Source organism: Podarcis vaucheri, assembly GCF_965113315.1.
Source record: "Podarcis vaucheri genome assembly, chromosome: 4".
Lineage (NCBI taxonomy): Eukaryota > Metazoa > Chordata > Lepidosauria > Squamata > Lacertidae > Podarcis > Podarcis vaucheri.
In genome coordinates this window covers 75,459,677-75,479,467 of record NC_138762.1, presented here as the reverse complement: position 1 = coordinate 75,479,467, position 19,791 = coordinate 75,459,677, and the positions used below count along the sequence as shown (strand labels likewise).

General features: G+C 41.5%; 1 protein-coding gene and 1 long non-coding RNA gene across 3 annotated transcripts in view; one reads left to right on the top strand and one right to left on the bottom strand.

Annotated features, from left to right (window-relative positions):
* NIPA1 (NIPA magnesium transporter 1) lies at nt 1–18,621 on the top strand. The gene is made up of 5 exons (XM_082220151.1): nt 1–531; nt 4,823–4,870; nt 9,752–9,842; nt 11,798–11,958; nt 12,785–18,621. The coding sequence occupies exons 1-5, from the start codon at nt 375–377 to the stop codon at nt 13,294–13,296; spliced, it is 969 nt and encodes a 322-aa protein (XP_082076277.1). The 5' UTR covers nt 1–374; the 3' UTR covers nt 13,297–18,621.
* The window catches only part of LOC309530931, a 12,954-nt gene continuing 3,013 nt past the window's right edge, over nt 9,851–19,791 (bottom strand). Inside the window, exons 2-4 of one of the 2 annotated variants that reach the window (XR_014218963.1) lie at nt 11,500–11,597; nt 10,825–10,900; nt 9,851–10,029 (exon numbers count right to left, since the gene is read on the bottom strand). This is a non-coding gene — a long non-coding RNA (uncharacterized lncRNA). Of the gene's footprint in view, nt 10,030–10,629; nt 10,901–11,499; nt 11,598–19,791 lie in introns of those variants that run through there. The other variant, XR_014218964.1, reaches the window with a different exon arrangement.

Sequence of the window (19,791 nt, the reverse complement as noted above, 5' to 3'; positions counted from 1 at the left end):
TGGGCATGACGTCATGGTGCAACGCCATGATGTCATGGTGCAGAGCCCGGGCCGCTCAGCAACTTGCAGAGGGGGCGCTGATGCTGGAAACGGACCTTCTTCGTCGTCGTGGTCCCCTCCCGTCCATCTCCGGGGGGCAGAGCCAGGCAGGAGCAACAACCGCTCAAATTTGGACTGCGGGGCTTTTGGTGCCAGAGGGCGCTGAGATCTCAGTTGCAACAGCAGCAACTGGAGGAGGAGCTCCGTAGTTCAGGGCGGATCCCGCGGAGAGATCAGCCGCCGGTTTCAGGAACGCGGAGAAGGAGCCGGGTCGGCGAGGCGCTGGACGTCCTCCTCGGGGTTGGCACCACCACCACCACCGCCGCCGCCCGGACATGAGGATGACGGTCGCTGCGGCGGGGGACGGGGGCTCCCCCAATCCGGGCCCCGCGGCGGTGTCGCTGGGTCTCAGTGTGGCCGTGGTCTCCAGCCTGGTGAATGGATCCACGTTTGTGCTGCAAAAGAAAGGGATCGTGCGCGCTAGAGGACGAGGTAGGGGGCGGGCATTTTGGGGGGGGGGCACACACCTCCTACGGGCCTTTTCGCCCCGATCCCTCTTCCTGGACCACGGTTGTGGGTCGGTTATTATTTGCACCCAGGACCACCTCCTCCCCTCCAGTGTGGAGGTGGGGGGGCGCACCCCATGCTTCAAAACACATCCTCGCCAGCCCCTGTGTTCCTGCCTAGCACCCCAATGCTGTTCAGGGGTTCCATGATTTCCCTGCTATCCGATCCTATCTCGTCTAACAGGCATCATGTTCATTAATTCCTATGCTCCATCACACCTAGGAGTTGGGTGTTGGAGGGAGGGGGTGCGGCTGTGTGTGGGCATGAATGTGACCGAGGGGAGGGGGAGAGAAATCTCTGTCCAATGCAGTAGTAGCACTGCTCCTTGTCTGCACTTGAAGAAGAGCATCTTTGGAGCCTGTGGGCAGGTTCATGGCCGCTGCAGGCAGTGCCTGAATTGAACCCCGTCGGCCGCCCAGCCCCTCCCGCTACAGTCTTTGCAACTCCTCCCCGTGGGCTGGGGCGACCCTTTGAGTCCAAAATAGGTTTCTCTTCCAAAAGGAAACTGCTGTGTTGTCAGTGTCGCCGTTTGAAAGTTTTATTTTTGTTTTTTAAACTCTGTGAGTTATGGATCCAGGGGATTTACTCCACAGAGGAGTTTAAAAGCTTTATCCTCCAGAAAGTGACAATGTTTAGTAAAGAAGCTAAACATGTCAGGAGCGGTGGGGAGGAAGTTGTAACCCTGAGGTCTTGCAACTTGCTTAGGCATTAAGTGTTTATGATTTCCTATTTTTTCCTATTTTACAAAGGGGGGTGGGGGAGGACTGGTCTCCCCCACTGGACTTGCAAGCAATTTGAATTATCATGAATGCAATGTATGGATGCTGAAGAAAATCCACAGGAGTTGGTATTCAGAGAAGAACTTTTAGAATTTCCAGTGGGATCTCTCTCTCTGTGTGTGTCTCTCTCTCTCTCTCACACACACACACCACAGGACCATATAGTATATTCAAAATTGCTTTTGAACATCCCTTCCATTTTAAGAATGTTTTTCCATGTGGCATGTACAGGCTGCCATAGTTTGAAAAACGGGCACACACACCCCTCCGTGGGAGAATGTAACTAGTTGCTTCATTCGTTGGATTGTTGCTGTGATAATTAGTTCTACTACAAGTATAATGAGCATAAAACTCCTCAGACCAGACTTGAAGAGCACAACTCTTTGCAGTTAGCATGCAGTTTTTGTGTAACTTAGATCCAGTGGTTGCTGTATTTTCTCGTGGGAGCACCTGAGGTGAGCAGAAACAATATCCTCAAATCAGACACAGGCAGGAGGATGATACTGGCGCATGGCATTTCTAATATGTAAGCTGTTCCATTCCAGAAACTAGGGCTGAATGGGCATTGTTGCCCTCAGTCTGCCCCCGGACCTGTTACAAAACCATCCGATTCTGCTACCTAAACAAGACCTTGCTGTAAGACAACATAGGAAATTTCCCTGGTTTCCTGACTGGCGGCAGCTTGTCATCTGTTATATAAAGTTTATTTGGGTGTTTGTGATGAATAACTTAAGTGCAAGGGCAGAAAGAAGAATTACCAGGATGACTGGCAGCTCACGGAACAAATCAGACAAAGTAACTCACATGTGTCAAACGATCATGTATAATATGTCCAGCTTAAAAACAATATTGCTCTCTTTTTATGTTAATAGCATGTTAGCGACTGAAAGATTGGCAGGGAGTGGAATCTTACCCGAGTTCTTTATGTGATTAGACCTAAGGTGGCAAAAAGTACTAAAATTCACTTTGTTTCATTTCACTGACTTAAGCAAATTAAACATTGGTGGGTGTCGGAGACCACATTAATAATATTATTTACCAGTAGATTGAACCAAAGTAGGGTATATATCTACATGCACACATGGTTGCCAGAATTGGGGCACAGTGGGAGTTGATGTGAGGCCGCCAGATGTATTGGATTTGTCCTGCCTCAGGAAGGTGATTCTCCCAAGTGAGAGTATGCACAGAATTGCAGCCAAGCGGCCCAAATATCATGTGGAACCAAATGGACTTAAGTCTACTAGTTTGGGGTTGTTGTTTTTGGGGGATGGGTTTAGACATGTTCAACTCTGCGTAGGATTGGTCTGTTAAGTTGATAAATCAGAGGTGAGGAATCTGTTAGCCTCCAGATATTGCTGGACTCAAACTTCCATTGGCTATAGCCGGCATGGTCAGTGTTCAGAAGTTTGTAGGCATACCCAGAGGGCCACAGTTTTGCCCATCCTTGTTACAAACAGACCGCAGCATAATAATTGTAGGTTGCTTGCACTACCCCTTCTTTTAACAACTGGGGTGTAGGAGGTTTTTTTAGTACTTGAGTAGCTAGAATTTCCTCCCAAAATATTGGGTGTGCCTCATAAAACTATTTCTGATCACTGCTTTAAGAACATATTGTTCCTGATAATATTAAGCTCAGAGTGTCCTGAAATATAGCAGATTACTTTAACTGCAGGACTATCAGCTGACAGTATGATATAACATGTCTAGTTTTCATTTCCTGCAATCCTTAACTTGTGTTATTAGACTCTCTTGTAACTGTAGTTAAAACGAGAATCAAATGAAAGGTCTGGTTTTTCTAAAGATCCAGTTGGTAGCTCCTGCCACTCTTCTGCATGAGGGGATCCTAAAATAAGCACATGACCTGTTCAGATGTTTGTCTGGATTTTGTTTATAGAATTGGACACTGATATAATAGGGCCAGCTTTTCCATGAAGAGATAGCCTTTCATTTCGGTGTGGTTTTCCACTTTGAATGTTGTATAATGTAATGTACCCCCCCCCACACACACACATCCTTTGCTCAAATGCTGCTCAAAGACTGCTGGGAGAAAAGTTATGTTTCTACTTTCATGTTTACAGAAGGTCACTTCCTGCTCTGTTCAAAACCTTAAAAACAAGTTTGCTGGTTCATATGTTTCATCTGAGGCTGGGACAAAACTTATCTATCCTATTCCCCTCCCCCCTTGAAGACCTCAAATACACCCTTTTCTTAAACTGCCTTTAAATAAAAGAGAAAAACCATCCTTTGTGATGTGGGTTGACATTGTCACAAAAAGGCTATTTTCCAAAATCTCTTCCTTTGTTTTACAAAACGATGCAGAGTGAACATACTTGTATTTAATAGTCACAACACTGAGAATGACACCATAAGCGCAGGGTTGCTTCTTTTCCCTACAAGTGACCAGGGCTGGGCTGCAATCGTATACCCATATACCTGGGAGCAACCCCCACATACTGTAATAGGACTTACTTCTGAGTAGATGTGTGTAGGCTTGTTAGAATAATAATGTTTTGCATTTTTATACACCAAGTTCTAGTAGGGCCAGTTATTTGATTTGACACAGGCCTGATGTGGAGAAAGGGCAGCATTTTGTGATTTGTAGAGTGTACAGTGGTACCTTGGGTTACATACGCTTCAGGTTACATACGCTTCAGGTTACAGACTCTGCTAACCCAGAAATCATAGAATCATAGAATCATAGAGTTGGAAGAGACCACAAGGGCCATCGAGTCCAACCCCCTGCCAAGCAGGAAACACCATCAGAGCACTCCTGACATATGGTTGTCAAGCCTCTGCTTAAAGACCTCCAAAGTAGGAGACGCCACCACACTCCTTGGCAGCAAATTCCACTGTCAAACAGCTCTTACTGTCAGGAAGTTCTTCCTAATGTTTAGGTGGAATCTTCTTTCTTGTAGTTTGGATCCATTGCTCCGTGTCCGCTTCTCTGGAGCAGCAGAAAACAACCTTTCTCCCTCCTCTATGTGACATCCTTTTATATATTTGAACATGGCTATCATATCACCCCTTAACCTCCTCTTCTCCAGGCTAAACATGCCCAGCTCCCTTAGCCGTTCCTCATAAGGCATCGTTTCCAGGCCTTTGACCATTTTGGTTGCCCTCCTCTGGACACGTTCCAGTTTGTCAGTGTCCTTCTTGAATTGTGGTGCCCAGAACTGGACACAGTACTCCAGGTGAGGTCTGACCAGAGCCTTGGGTTAAGAACTTTGCTTCAGGATGAGAACAGAAATCACGCGGCGGCAGTGGCAGTGGGAGGTTCCATTAGCTAAAGTGGTGCTTCAGGTTAAGAACAGTTTCAGGTTAAGAACAGACCACCAGAACAAATTAAGTACTTAACCCGAGGTACCACTGTATACAGATAAGGTTTTCGGTATTGTTGAAGTTCTGTTTTCTGATTCTTCTCTTCTTCTCTTCTCTAGGAACTTCATATTTAACTGACATAGTCTGGTGGTCAGGCACCATTGCAAGTAAGTATACTAACTAATAAATCCTATTCTTATGTACTAGAGCAGGGGAAAGGTGTGGTGGTTAATTTGTTACCCACCCTTCAGCCTAAGGTCCCAGGAAAGGTTACAACAATTTAAAATAAAACACTAAAAATAATTTTAAGAATAGACATCACATGTCTCAAAGGCTAAAGAAGCACGTCTTTCAGCATTCTCTGAAAACAGTATAAGGATACCCCTCTGTGGGGAGCTAGTTCCACAGCATATGGACCTCTACAAATTACTCCTTCTCCCAGCCCCACTCTGAGCTTCTGAGGGCAGGGGAACTACAAGAGGGTCCTCTCTGCTGATCTTAAGACCCAAGAGGGTCTGTAGGGAAGGAGGCGGTTTTTCAGATGTTTGGGGCCTGAGTCATTTCGGGCTTTAAACACTATCGTGAGCACCTTGAATTGGATCCAGAAATGGACCGGCAACCAAGGCTGGTGGAATAGATACCATATCATCTTGTACATTCTTAGTCCAGTGTATCTGGAGAGTTCTGCTGATGTTATTTGCCATGCAGATGCCTTATGTTGCATTCTGCTGGCACGGCAGACCTTCCACCGATTCCTGTAGTCCCTCTCTGCAGTGCTGAGAGTGTTCTGTAAAAGAGTGTGAACTTAACCTACTTGTATCTTGTCTTGTTTTAAAGGTGCTGTATTTGTGCTAAATACAAAAGCATGGAACTCGTAGCTAGATTGGTGTTCTTTCCCCTCCTATTCTGTTACTATTTGCTTCTTACTTGAAGGTTTTGAGTAACACGTCTTATAAATGGGCACTTTGATTAGCTTGCTGCACATTTTTGATTCTTTCTTTTTTTTAATGAATCCTATTATGTTACCCCACAGGGAGTCTTTCAAGCATCAAAGATTTCGCATTTTTAAAAGCTTCTGTTGTTTGTAGCGTAACTGAAAAGGTTAACCCCTCTGACCTTTATTAGAATGCTCAAATTTTAATCATCGTCACCTTCTATATTAATAAGGTAATAATAATATTTTGCCAAATATAGAGCAGTTATCCAGGACTGTTGAGGCCACTTCTGCGGTTTTAGAGATAAAAAAATCCTTAGTGTTGTCCTCTGTCAGCAGAAAATCCTCAACAACTCAGTTTGAGGTAGCTGAAAGTGAATCGTGTCACACATGAGAAATTTATTTATTTACATATTCACTACGTTTAATATCTTTTCTTTCCTCCAGTCACCTCTAGATGGCACACATGGTTCTCCACCTTCATTGTATTCTCACAAAGCACTGTGAAGTAGGTTAGACTGAGAGAGGGTGGCTGGCCCAAGGTCTGTAGATTGATGAGGTCAGGTAAGCAGAGACACGGGGACTGACCCAGGGTCACCCAGTGGGGATTTGAACCCTGGTCTCCTAGGTTCTAGTCCAACATCCTAACCATTACACCACACTGCCTCGCAATTCATACCCTCTAGTTTAACATAACTGATTTCTCCACCAAGTGGATTGTCAGGGCAAACATGGCCAGGCAAAAACAAACAATCCAACATACCAGAGGTTGGTGTGTTCAGATATCTGCTATAGGATTTCTGGTTAATTATTACTATTATCATTATTACATTAGGTGTAGAACAATACTGGCTCCTTCAACTGCAACACTACAGTGCTAGTAAATACAAAGTTCAGCAACAATAGTAAGCCTTGCTGTTAGAACTGATTCACACAAACCCCTTTCAGCTGCTTCCCTCCCCCCCCCCCCGAAAAATTGGTGCACCTGCTATTAAAGAAAGAAACCTCAGAGCATTTGTGTGAGTCAGCCTTTGGGCATGAGATATGAAGGAGAAGCAAGCCCTGAGAATTAAGGTGGGACGCTGATAATGGTTAGAAACACGAATACCTTATATAAGTGACATTCATAGTCAGTCAGGCTAGAAAATGATTGGCATAGTTGACTGCTAATGTTAGGATTAGATAATACGTTTTGAATTATTCCACCTCAGTGGTTTTCCATAGGGACACACCTTGCAGACTCATCACCAATTTTTTTTTTCTTTAGAAGGTTTTGATTTTGCCATTGCCACTTTTCTGAAAGAGAATTGGCATTGCAGTTTCCAGCCCCTAGAGAGCATCAGCCAGCTTTTGTTGTCGGGAGACAAGAAGAGTGTCTACAAAGGGAATTCAAGGCTTCTTAGACATGAGTTGCCAGTAAGAGGGGAGATGTTGCACTCTCCTAGAAGGCTATCTCCCTTGATAACTATAGTCAGATTCCTGCTTTCCAGACCTGTTTCCACTCCTGGTGGTGAGAGTGAGAGAGAAGAGGTTGAGAAGGAAGTCCCTTCTACAGAATGGTCTAGTACCACTCATTGTCCAGAATTGTTTATCTAACAGGCATTGTTTCTAAGATACCACCAAGCATTTGCATCTCCCTCCACCCCCAACACTCTTACACTTCCAGCCCAGTCGCCTTCTAAATCCAGCCTGCGGATGATCCAGGAATCAGTGTGTTTTTTACATGAGTAGAATGTGTCCTTTTATTTAAAATGCACCTCTGGGTTATTTGTGGGGCATAGGAATTTGTTCACCCCCCCAAAAAAAAATAGTCTGGCCCCCAACAAGGTCTGAGGGACAGTGGACCAGCCCCCTGCTGAAAAGGTTTGCTGACCCTATAGTGTTAGCTCCAGGGAAAGCCTGCAACCAGGGTGAAAGCAGCTCACCAGACACATCAGTCAACCTACCAGGAGCTCAATTACCCTGTGTTTTTCTGACAACTCATGACTGCAAAAACAGGGGTATGGTTTTTTTTCAGCATCTGGAAGTCCACAGATGTTTCATGACCGATGAACAGCATTCGGGTTGAGAAACGCACCACAGTGTGTCTAGCGACCTGCATGAAGTGTACACGTTGAACCTTACTTGGAGGCATCTGCTGCCACTGCCTCTTCCCTCAGGCAGATTTTTCATGAGCCTATTTTATAATTTAAAAAAAATGCATGGCAGCAAGGAATACATAAACAACCCGTAATCTCTAATGGTTCCTAACACCCATTGCCTGAAGCTACCACCTCACCTTACTTCCTTGCAATACCACACCTGTAAGTCAGGCCTCAGCTTGTGAATATTTAATCCGGTCACTGGTCAATGAAGGTTCAGCAGACCTCTTTTTTTTTTTTAGATCTGGTGATGTTTCAGAGATGTCAGAAGTGAGATGATTTAGGTACAGAGAAATACCGGACTGCTCCCACTTTCATTCTTTCATTCTCTTTCATTCTGCTCCTGCAACCATTCTCTCTGTACCTAAAATCAACTTGACATAGAAAACACTAGGCCAACACTCCCCCCCCCAACAGATCAGGGTGGAGTATATGGGTCTTTATTCATATATACATAATAATATACATATAAGAGCTTACTGGGAGACCAGACTGTCTGCAGGCATATCCTCACACATAAATATGAAATGTGGTTGATATGTTTTGCTGAGCACATAGGTTATGTTGCCGTTGTCATAAGACCCAGCCTCTCATGGAGATCTTCCTTTTGTGTCAAAGTGTGCCTTCTTCACCATGTCTCCTTCACTCTTTCATTACTGTGCGCTTCTGTGGGAACCTAGAACATGCCCAATGGTGTGAGACAAAGATATGTTTTCTCTTTAGACATGGAAAAATGCACAAGAACAGACTAAGTAGTCTTGGTATGCAAGCTATGCAGATGTTGTGTCCTTTTCTGTAGCCTAAACATTGGAGTTATTATAGTAGATTCCTAGCATCCTAACATCTGGTTATTTTCTTGGCATTCTTTTTGTCTACCTCTTTGCATTCTTCTGTTTCTCCTGTATCTTGCCTTAATTAAGAACATGCCCCAGTTTTGCCTCATGTTTCAAATGTCCTAGCCTAAGCCCACGTACGGAAGCGCCTTAACATTTAGCTGTGTGCTTCCGAAAGTTGAGTTTTTTTGATGGGGGAATTAGCCCCAGTGCATCCTTAACTTCCCTACAGCTAAATTATAGTAAGGTAGTAATTATTATTATTATTATTATTATTATTATTATTATTATTATTATTTACTTATACCCCACCTATCTGACCGGGTTTCCCCAGCCACTCTGGGCAGCTTCCAACAAGAGATTTAAAATACATTAAAACATCAGTCATTAAAAAAAAACTGCCTTCAGAATAGTTCCTTAATATAAAATGTAGCTAGCATGTTCATGTTCCTGTGCTTGTTAATTAAAAGTCCTCCCATACTGGATCTGAATTTCTGAAGCATGACTGGGCTGTGATTATTTTTGCCAACTGGTAGTTATTCTTATTGCAAATGTATGTGTTTATTTGTTTCAATTATATCTCACCATTCCTCCAAAGAAAGGCAGCATACATTTCAGGTTGGAGAGGCTGAAAGAGATTGATTGGTCTGAGGGTATCCAGGGAGTTTCATTGCTTTGTGATGATAGAGACATGGGTTTTCCTAGTCTGATGCTCTAAGGCAGCCCAGTTCAGGGAAGTTTTTAAACACACAATGTTTTATTGTGTTTTTAATATTTTGTTGGGAGATGCCCAGAGTGGCTAGAGCAACCCAGTCAGATGGGCAGCATATCATTATCATTATTAGCAACTACTCCATACTAAGTTTCAGAATGTTAAGATCTGTAGGTTTTTTTAAGTGAATAGCTGGGAAATTCTGATTTTTACTCAGCAGCACAATCCTATACATGTATACTCAGAAGTTAGTCCCGCTGAGTTCAGTGAAGCTTACTTTCATGTAAACAGATATAGGATTGCAGCATGAGTCAATGTTTCCCAAAAGGCAGAACAGTAAAGTGTAACATTATCATTGATCAGTATTCTGACGTAAGCAGCAGCCTGTTTTGTTTTGCCAATGACACATTTGCATTTCTTTTCCACAGTGGCCCTTGGCCAAATCGGGAATTTCTTAGCCTACACTGCAGTTCCTACTGTTCTGGTGACTCCTCTTGGAGCGCTTGGGGTTCCATTTGGGTAAGGATTTTGTTTATTTTGAGGTTTATGCAGATATAAATGCCTGTATATAAAGTTCATATCTGAATACCAGCAAGAAATGACAATGAATTGGGTCTTGGCAGCAGTTCAGTACGGTGCGCCATGTCTATCCTACTAATTGAGGCTTTGCCAACCTCCAGATGTTTTGAATAACAACTCCACTCAGCTGTAAAAAAAACCAGAGAAACCAGAAGTCCTGTTGTGCAAGCAGAATTCCATTGCTCAAGCAGGCACAGGTCAAGTGGGTAAAGAAAGAAGCTTGTTGGTCTTCAGTCCTGTTTTAACTCTCCAGACTTACCCAAAGAAAATGAAGCACATGGGGCACAATCTTGCCAAACATAATCACTTTTTAAAATGGCATTGATTTCAATAAGTGAGAGTTCAGCACATACTTTCATCTGATCCTTTGAAAGTAAAAAGGTAAAGGGACCCCTGACCATTAGGTCCAGTTGTGACCAACTCTGGGGTTGTGGCGCTCATCTCGCTTTACGGGCTGAGGGAGCCGGCGTACAGCTTCAGGGTCATGTGGCCAGCATGACTATGCCGCTTCTGGCGAACCAGAGCAGTGCACGGAAACACCGTTTACCTTCCCACTGGAGCGGTACCTATTTATCTACTTGCACTTTGATGTGCTTTTGAGCTGCTAGGTTGGCAGGAGCAGGGACCGAGCAATGGGAGCTCACCCCATCGCAGGGATTCGAACCGCCGACCTTCTGATTGGCAAGTCCTAGGCTCTGTGGTTTAACCCACAGCGCCACCACTCAAATGTGCTGCTTTTAATCTGGATCACGTCTTCTATCCATCCTCAAAGATCCAACTTAGAATGACTAGACACAGGGCTTTTTTTCAGCCAGAACTCAGTTCCAGCACCTCTCAGGTGGGTGCCATTGCCATTCTAAGAGGGAGGTGAGCTCCAGGACCAATTTTCCAGAAAAATAGCACTGACTAGACATATACTCACATGATAAGCTTCTCCTTTCTCTTCTCTCCCCCCACAGTCTCCATGCACCTCAAAAATCTGCTCAAGGGTTGAGGGACTGTCCAGAGCAGACTTTGAGGAAGAGCAGATTTTGAGGACACACAGTGAAACGGAGAAGGGAAAAGAGAAATGAGAAGTTACATTGCCCAAACAGATTGACAGGGCTGATCTCTTATGTCCTTGTCTGATCACTGAGGTATTTGGGGGAGTCCTCGTTAGCGACCCCATATGGCTTAGATGCATGGCTCACATCCACCAGGAACTGTGGTTAGTACTGTGTGCCAATTTTTATGGAACTCCCTTTCAGCTGAGATTAAAAGATCCCCCTCCGTGTCGAATATCTGATGCCTACTAAGGACATTTTTATTCCATTTTAACTGAATTCTGATTTTATGGTTTTGACTAATTTTTTAGTTTTACTCTGTTGAGCTTCTGTACTCCACTTAGAGCTGATTGTAATTAAATGGTATATAAATTGTCAACATAAATAACTGAGTGCTGCCAAATATTTTTAGTGGGTTTGGCAAAAGGTGATATCAGTTGATTCAATATACGTTATTTGGGTTATTCATCTGCTTGAGAGTCTCTTATTGTTTTCCTTTTTAAAAAATAAATAATGGTTTACCCTCTGGAACTGAGTGAAGGAGATATCCACACCCTACATGCATTTTCTAGGGAAGACTCCATAAAATTATGTTTTGTGGTCATCCAAAAGTGTGACAGGGAAGTGTCTTCTTCCCATTTTGTCCTCCCACCTGCCAGACCAAGGTCAAATGTTAAAACTGATCCCTTATCTCCACATTCAGAGACAGATAAACCACTTTGAACAAGCAAATCCTTCTGGCCTTGCCAAAAAAGGTGGAGGATAAAGGGTAATGACTTACCTTAGAATTAAATTAACAGTATTGAAAGTTTGAATAAAATGTTCTCTTTCTTTGGTTCTCTTCTTTGAAAGATCCATTTTAGCTTCCTACTTACTGAAAGAAAAACTCAACATTCTTGGCAAGCTGGGTTGTCTGCTGAGCTGTGCAGGTTCTGTTGTTCTCATAATCCATTCTCCGAAGTCTGAAAGTGTCACCACACAGGCCGAGCTTGAAGAGAAGCTCACAAATCCAGGTATTTAATTCCTTGGGATAATCACATTGCCAACTCAGTCTTGAGTCTCGGTAACTGTGTCAGTTTCACAGAACAAAAAAACACAGTGTAAGTTGGTCCAAAATCAGGTAACGCCTCATTTGCACTTGTTGCCAAGCAGTTTTGCATTGCGAAAAAGATGTTGTATCTTAATGTAATGTAATGTAATGACTGCAGTTGAATTGCTCCACAATCCTAAAAATGTTTACTAAGAAGCAAGTTGCATTGAATTCAGCTAGTTGTTTCTTGTTTCTTGGTAAGAGAACATTTGTGGCTGTGACTGCAGGAAAACACGGGAAGCATAATAAGACAAGCCAATTTGCTTTTTTTGATAGGAACTGTTTATCTGCTTAAGTTCTTGGTATGCTTCAGTGCATTATTAAAGGAGAAATTAGCTGCAGCCCTGCAGAATTGAAGTCAGTGGAATTTAACCAACCTAATTACACAAGACTGTAGCAGCTATCAATGTATTAGTTTTTAAAAAACAAAGCAGTGGTTTTTTTATTAGAAGGCTGTGCATTAAAGTAATAGGCAATTATTTTAGGTAGAAGTACCTAGGGATATATTCCTTTTGGGAAATTTGATTTGTTTTATATACTCTTAATACAAGCTTTTAACCCAAGAAATAGGTGACAGAACAGAAGAAAACATACACTATATTCTATATTCCTTCAAAGCCAATTCCAGTTTTCTGTTCTGACTACGAGTATATGGCATAGGCATGTTGTAAACATGAAAAAATGTCCTTTGTAAAATTGCCTTTATTTAGAAATTTACCGTGCTGGCATTCTGTCTTTTTGTTTTTCAGTGTTCGTGGGTTACCTCTGCATTGTCCTTCTCATGCTCCTCCTGCTTATCTTTTGGATTGCACCTGCTCACGGACCCACCAATATTATGGTTTACATCAGCATTTGCTCATTGCTAGGAAGCTTCACAGTGTCCAGTACAAAAGGCATTGGACTAGCTGCTCAAGATATCTTTCACAATAACCCATCGAGCCAAAGAGCACTGTACCTCTGTTTGGTCCTGCTGGCAGTATTAGGATGTAGCATCATAATTCAGTTCAGGTACATCAATAAGGCTTTGGAATGCTTCGACTCCTCTGTGTTTGGTGCCATCTACTATGTAGTGTTCACCACTCTGGTCTTGCTGGCCTCAGCCATTCTTTTCAGAGAGTGGAGTAATGTTGGAGTGGTGGATTTCTTGGGGATGGCTTGTGGATTCACCACTGTATCTATTGGAATTGTTCTCATACAAGTCTTCAAGGAGTTCAATTTCAGTATTGGGGATTTAAATAAGCCCAATACGAAGACTGATTAATACCATGATATCAAAAGGGACTGGATGACCCAGAAAATAATAAAAGCCTTTCCACTTCTAGGCTATGGGAATGACAGAGACTTTGATTTCTAAGCCCAGAGAACAACAGAGCCTTTCATTCCTTGCTGGAATATGTGAAATGAATTGGTGTTCTCAATCCAGTTTCTCTAGAACTAACTGTTACCATGCTTCAACTATCTAAATGGTATTAAAATGGAATACTCTTATACCCCTCACAGCAGGCGGGTAAGAACTGCATCAGTGCAAAAGCTGATGTATTTCTACACCCTAGAAAAGTGATGTATACAGTGAAGGTGGAAGTTTTCTGGAAGTTTTCAAAATGTCTTCCTCAAACATGGTTGTGAATATATTAAATCCAGCTTCTGCGCTCCATTGGGCAGATGTAATGAATAATAAGCTGTCACTTTGAAAAATGTAGATACACTTCAGAAATTTAGATTGGATTCCCCCCCCCCCAATATCTCTTTCGTTAGGTCACAAAATTCATTTTTCCTCACAGCTTTATTTGAGGGTTCTTTAAATCCATGTTTCAGAATCTGTACACTGGTAAATTTCCTTCCTTCACTGACTTTCTCTGTAATCTGGAACGGCGCTGAAGAGCTCATAATTAAGTCCAAGATACAGAGCAGTGTATTTGTCTCTCAAAATATTTTCTTACCAGGACATAGTAGCTCACACTTAAGTAAATACAGCAGTCAGTTTACAGATACGCCTTTTTGTTCACAGCAAGCATTTGAAGTGCATTAACACATTACATGAATTCAGGAGCTTTTAATAATCAACAGACAAGAATGTGAGGATCATGGCAGATTGTAACCACTTTTCTACTTTTTTTTTGGTTGGTCATTTGTAAATAGTTGGAAAGTACTTCAGTGCCTTTTGCATTCTAAAAGAAGACCACATAATTTGAATGAAGGTGTGTCTTGAAAAACTCCATGGGGCAGTTCAGTGTCCCCTATCATTTGGCAGTCTTCGTTGCTTACAAACATGCAAAGTGGTCAGAAACGGCAGCACAATTTCATATATACTAGTCTGAATTTATAACTGAGGTGACTTTGTGGTAACTTCCATGCACCTCCTGTTGTGTGTGAGTTCTGAAGAGAGGTGTTCTAAAATTGCCCATTCTCAGCCTTCTAGTTGTTTTTTCTAACCAAGTAAACTACTTCATAACACAGGTTTTGAAGTCAGGTTTTGAACTGGCCCTTTGAGGGCAAAAGGAAGGTTGTGGTTAAGTGATTCTGTAAGAGGAAAGAAAAATGTTCAATTCCAGTCATGGAAAGGTTATGCCATTAGCCTAAGTAACTCTTCAGTCCACAAGACAGAGCCTGGATATCACTGGAAAACAGTTCAGATTTGCTTGAGACACACAACTCTCTCATTTTAGCAAAACGACCAGCTACTTTGGCATACCTGAGTCAGATATTAAGAATTTACTTTGCTATATGCACCTTCAGATTTCATTTTAACAGCTTCCGGGTATTTGCATATATATTAGTAATTAATTTTAACACATTTGACATCAGCCATAGAAATATATTTTTCCTATCAGTTCCAAAGATACATAACATAGGTATTGAAGTATTGATCCAAATATGCACACCTTTTCCTAAGTATGCATTACTTTTAAAATTCTGTGAACTTGGAAGTTCAGTATTTGTATTCACAAAGCAAATAAGGAATCGATGGATTCAGATTCCAGCTTCAACTTCATTAAAAGCCACTCCTGTCCTGGCAATAATGTTACTTACCCTGCTGGGTGAAAGTTAAACAACAAAGTTAAACAACTGCAGCATGGAGAGTTGTCGGTTTTCTTCATTCACACAAATAATCAGTGCAGAAGTTCTGCAATTCTTGTAAGGTTTGTCTGGAAAATTACAAATGGGATGTCAGTTTCTAAACTGAATTTGATAAAGTAAAAGGGCATTTCTCATTGTTGCTTGAGAGTTTATACAAGAGATGTACACTGTTAATGTTTGGATTACCCATAGGTATCTCTTTCACCGTGTCTACACGTTGGAGTAGATAAATATAGGCCACTTTAAATGTGATGGTGGTCACCAGTCGTGACTTGTGCAAAGACCCTTAATCAAGGGTCCATAAATGTTGTGTTGGCTTGTATGGTGGTAATCACCAAAACCCTTCCCAAAATCTCCTGACATGAACAGAAGGCTTGGGATAGAAGCAAGGTCTTCTCCTATTTTTGTAGGATATGGAGAAAGTAAGAAACATTGGAATTCTCCCCCAGTGCTTGGAATGGAATCCTGATGTTTCTTACCTGCTTCAGAAGTGCAGTTGGGGTCTTATCGGCTCACCATGTGTCTTGCTCACCAGAGGACACTTGTCTGAGAAAGGTGGATTTATGGATGACTGCCCTTAATCAGTATTCATAAAGTTTAGGTATTAGTTTTGTGTGGAAGCTTGCTGTTTGTGATGGTAAGTTTCTGGAGGGAATCATTCCAAGGCATTGTATTTTTTAAACAAGGTGTGCTTGACATTTAAAGTTTTTAAAAGAAAATCATTGAGATGTGGTAATTCTTTTCTTGTTGTTTTTTTTAAAGACATATATCCAGAGATTAAATCACAGTTTATTTTTTTTCTAGCCTTTGACTTATGATGACCTCAGTTTAGTTTTCCTTAATGTAGGTAGGCACATGGCTAGGAGCGTTATCTCATTCTAGAAATTAGAGCAAATGCTCGTGTGCATTATTGTTCTCTACGAAAAAGTGCCTAACCAAGTTTGCTGGTACTTATGCACATTTAAAATCCTATACAAAGGTATTCTTGACTGAACGAGGCATAGTCTGTCTGGGCCTGGGATGGCTAAGGGGGGAAGGTTGACACACTGTCTTCCCAATAATGTTTCGGGGCAGAAATCTATTTTGCCACCCAAACATACCCTGTCAGGCTCCATAATAAAGATTATGCCATCTTGAAGGAAGCTCTTTACAATTATGGAGCGTGTATGTTTGTGTGCTCAAGCATAATAAATACAAATATATATATATGCTTATGTATAACATACATGCTTCAGACAAATCCGAGAGAGATGTAGCGTTAAAAGTATGGGATTTCTCTCATTCTTGCAAGTGAAAAAAACATTTTTGCTTTCCTTAAGAGTGTACATATACTTGATTTACCACCCCTTGATTTTAAAAGGGAAGGGCTGACAGGTAGAAATGACCATGGAGCCTGCCAGCTGGCCATCCCTTGTCTGGGCAGTAGAGCATGGCAAGTCAGTCTGAGGCCATTTGTGGTGCTGTCACCTTTCTGCAATGCACCCACTCTCTGCTTGTGACACTTTTTGAACTGGCTTATGTAGGTTGATTTCTGATATATGGGCATTGTTTTTAGGTGCACTGACTAGCGGGAATAGAATAATGTTCTGACATATTTTTAGCGGCCTTGCACATAATTTATATCTTTGCATTTGACATTTTGAATGGCAAATAGATGCATTTATTTTTGTTACTCTGTTCAACTGATAGATTTCCCTTCCGTTGTTTGTTTGTTTGTTTGTTTGTTTTTTGTTACCCTGTGTAAAGGTCAGTTTTCCTGAACTCCGGGTGTAAAATAATCAACAGTAATAGTAATGCTAGTAACAATACTTTCCTTCCATTCCCTGATCTTCCTCTGCTGTTACTACTCTGGTTGTTTGTGTGTTTTAAGTTCCTTACAGTATTGATTGGTGTCCCATACTGGGAAATAAATATGCAGTTCTCTCCTCAATTTCAGTCTTCCTCAAACTTTGACATGCACTTTCTAGGTTGTTGCCTAGTTTGTACACATTGATTGTACAGGAACCTAGGCACTTAAAACATTTTCATGAGCTTGGGCTCTAATTATTTTCAGTGGACCATATATTCATGGAAGGGCAGTGCACTATAGTTGAGCATGCTCTAAAGGCATTTCATAGCATATTTATGAAGTATGATAATGATGTACAGAAGACACTTAATTCTTTTGAGAAACATGATGTAGGATTTACATATTTATCCCCTGCTTTATTGACTTGAAGTCTAATAGTAATAAACCTTTCTGATGAAGCCAAAAAACATTTTTGTAATATCCTAAATACAACACAATATTATATGTGTGTTTTTTAAAAGCAAACCAAGGTTGCAACTCACAGCCTGTTTACACAAGAATACTTTTTTTGTAGACTTTGGGCACAATCCACTAACAAATACTTAGAAACTCGATAGAGCAACCCCAGAAATACTTAGAACAAAGGCTGCAATTCTTACTTGGACAAGAGAGCAAGCATCATTAAAGAATGTGGGACTTAGTTCTGAATAAATATGAAGTGCTCTTTAATTGGCTTTTAAGTTTCTGCCTACAGAAATTATTTCTGGGTGTATGCCGGGCTATGCATACCCCTAAACATTTTGTGAATCTAAGTTTGGCCTCATTGGGCGGTAGTATTTCAATGAGTAGGAAAATGAGAGTACCCCTAAACATTTTTTAAGAAAAAAAAAGCACTGTATTAATCTATATGAATATGTTCATTTCATTTATACGAAACTATCTTAGTAATAAACTTGGTTTATGCTGAATGTAGTGATACTGAAAAAAACTAGCTACAAAGTCAAATACACTGAATTTTGAAATGGAAGCTGTGATTTTTTAAAGATTAAATAAAGCGGGCCTATAAACTGTACTGAAAATTGGACTGTACTTGCATGATGGACCACTCGCACTTTCTAATATAAATGGAGGACTTTATAAAGATTTCAGAGCTCTTTGAACACACAGTTGGTATATAGGTTTGCACTTGGGGGGGGGACTTCTTACATAGAGCCACACCAACAGGTGTGGGGCACATGTATTCCTCCAGATGTTTCTGGACTACAACACACAACACTAGCTGGGGCTGATGGGACCTGGAGTCCAACAACATCTGGAAGAGCCACAGATTCCCCATCCCTGACCTAGAGGTGAAATAGTCCTCTGTTCTCTCTTGTAGTAGAAGTGGTGTTGGCTGGTTGGCGTCAAATAAAAATGCGGATTCAAATAATGGAAAAGGGAGCAAACCTCAAATGCTATGGGCTTGATTGCTTAAATGCTTTTGTGTTGCAATATAGTTACTTCAGGCAGACTAAAGAGGACTATTTTATTAGCTTCCAAAACAATGTGTATATAGATTTGTTAAATGCTCAATAACCTTAGCTTTGCTTTAAAAAAAAAAGTAGTTATAGGCATATTGTATTTGCCTTGTAAATTAGCAAAGGCTATTTATTAAGGATTCTGACAACAGATCTATTTATTAATGTGTACTGTTTTAAAATAAAAAAAAATTCTAGTTCAGTGTTTGCTTTGAGATTTTTCTTCGTAACTCTGTTACCTTTTGAGGAGAGTATTATAATTCACAGTCTCACTAGCAGGCTTTCTCCTAATCCTCCAGTCAAAATCACTAATTGTTTTTCCTTCACAACGATAAGAAAATGTTTATATTCTACCTAAGGCGGCTAACCTACTAGCAGTGGGATGTGACAGACCCTAGTACTTAAGTAATCTTATCATTCACTTTTATGGCTTAATTTAAATTGGGGCTTAGCTTAGCTCTAAAACCTGTTTTCAGTGTTTGGACTTCGCCTTGGCAAACATTACACCTTCCGTGCCTTAAGGCTTCTCCCCCTTTTCTTTCACTGTTCAGAACTGTAGTGCCCCCTCCTGCCAGAAATTAAAAACAAAACAGCGATACAAGGCCAAATGGCATGACAAATGCCATATCTGACCCCAAACATGTAGCAGTTGCAGTGTAAGTCACAGGAATGGCATATATATATTTGTGGTTTTTTTTGTGGCCCTGTAGGAGAGGATTAATAATATGGGTGTTTAAATGGGGCATGGTGGAGTGGTTGCAATGCCATAGCAGAAAAACTCTGAATATGCACGTCTGAACTTTTGAAGACATGAACTGGGCTTGTTAATGAGCTTCCGCCCGTTTTTAGAACCAGAACTCACTGTGAAATGGCAACAGCAGTTTTTGAAGCTGGATGAAAAGTAAGGCAAGGAAGCCACCTCTGAATTATGCAGTGGGAGAGAGCACTTCAGGTTACATGCAGAGGCACCTGGTGTGCGAAAGGCAGGCCGAATTATTCATGATTTAGATGCTGGCTGGAGTAAGCAAGCAGTTTGAGAAAGTTATCAGCTCCTAAGCAGCAGATGTAGCAGTGGAGAGAGTGATAAACAAGAGACACAGATAACAATAACTTTTAATTTGAAATAATTAAAATGTACCAACACATTCATTACACTAGTGCATGAATACCTCGGGTTACATAAGCTTCAGGTTACAGACTAACCCAGTCTAACCCAGAAATAGTACCTTGGATTAAGAACTTTGCTTCAGGATGAGAACAGATATCATGCTCTGGCAGGGCGGTGGCAGCAGGAGGCCCCATTAGCTAAAATGGTACCTCAGGTTAAGAACGGACCTCTGGAACGAATTAAGTTCTTAACCCGAGGTACCAC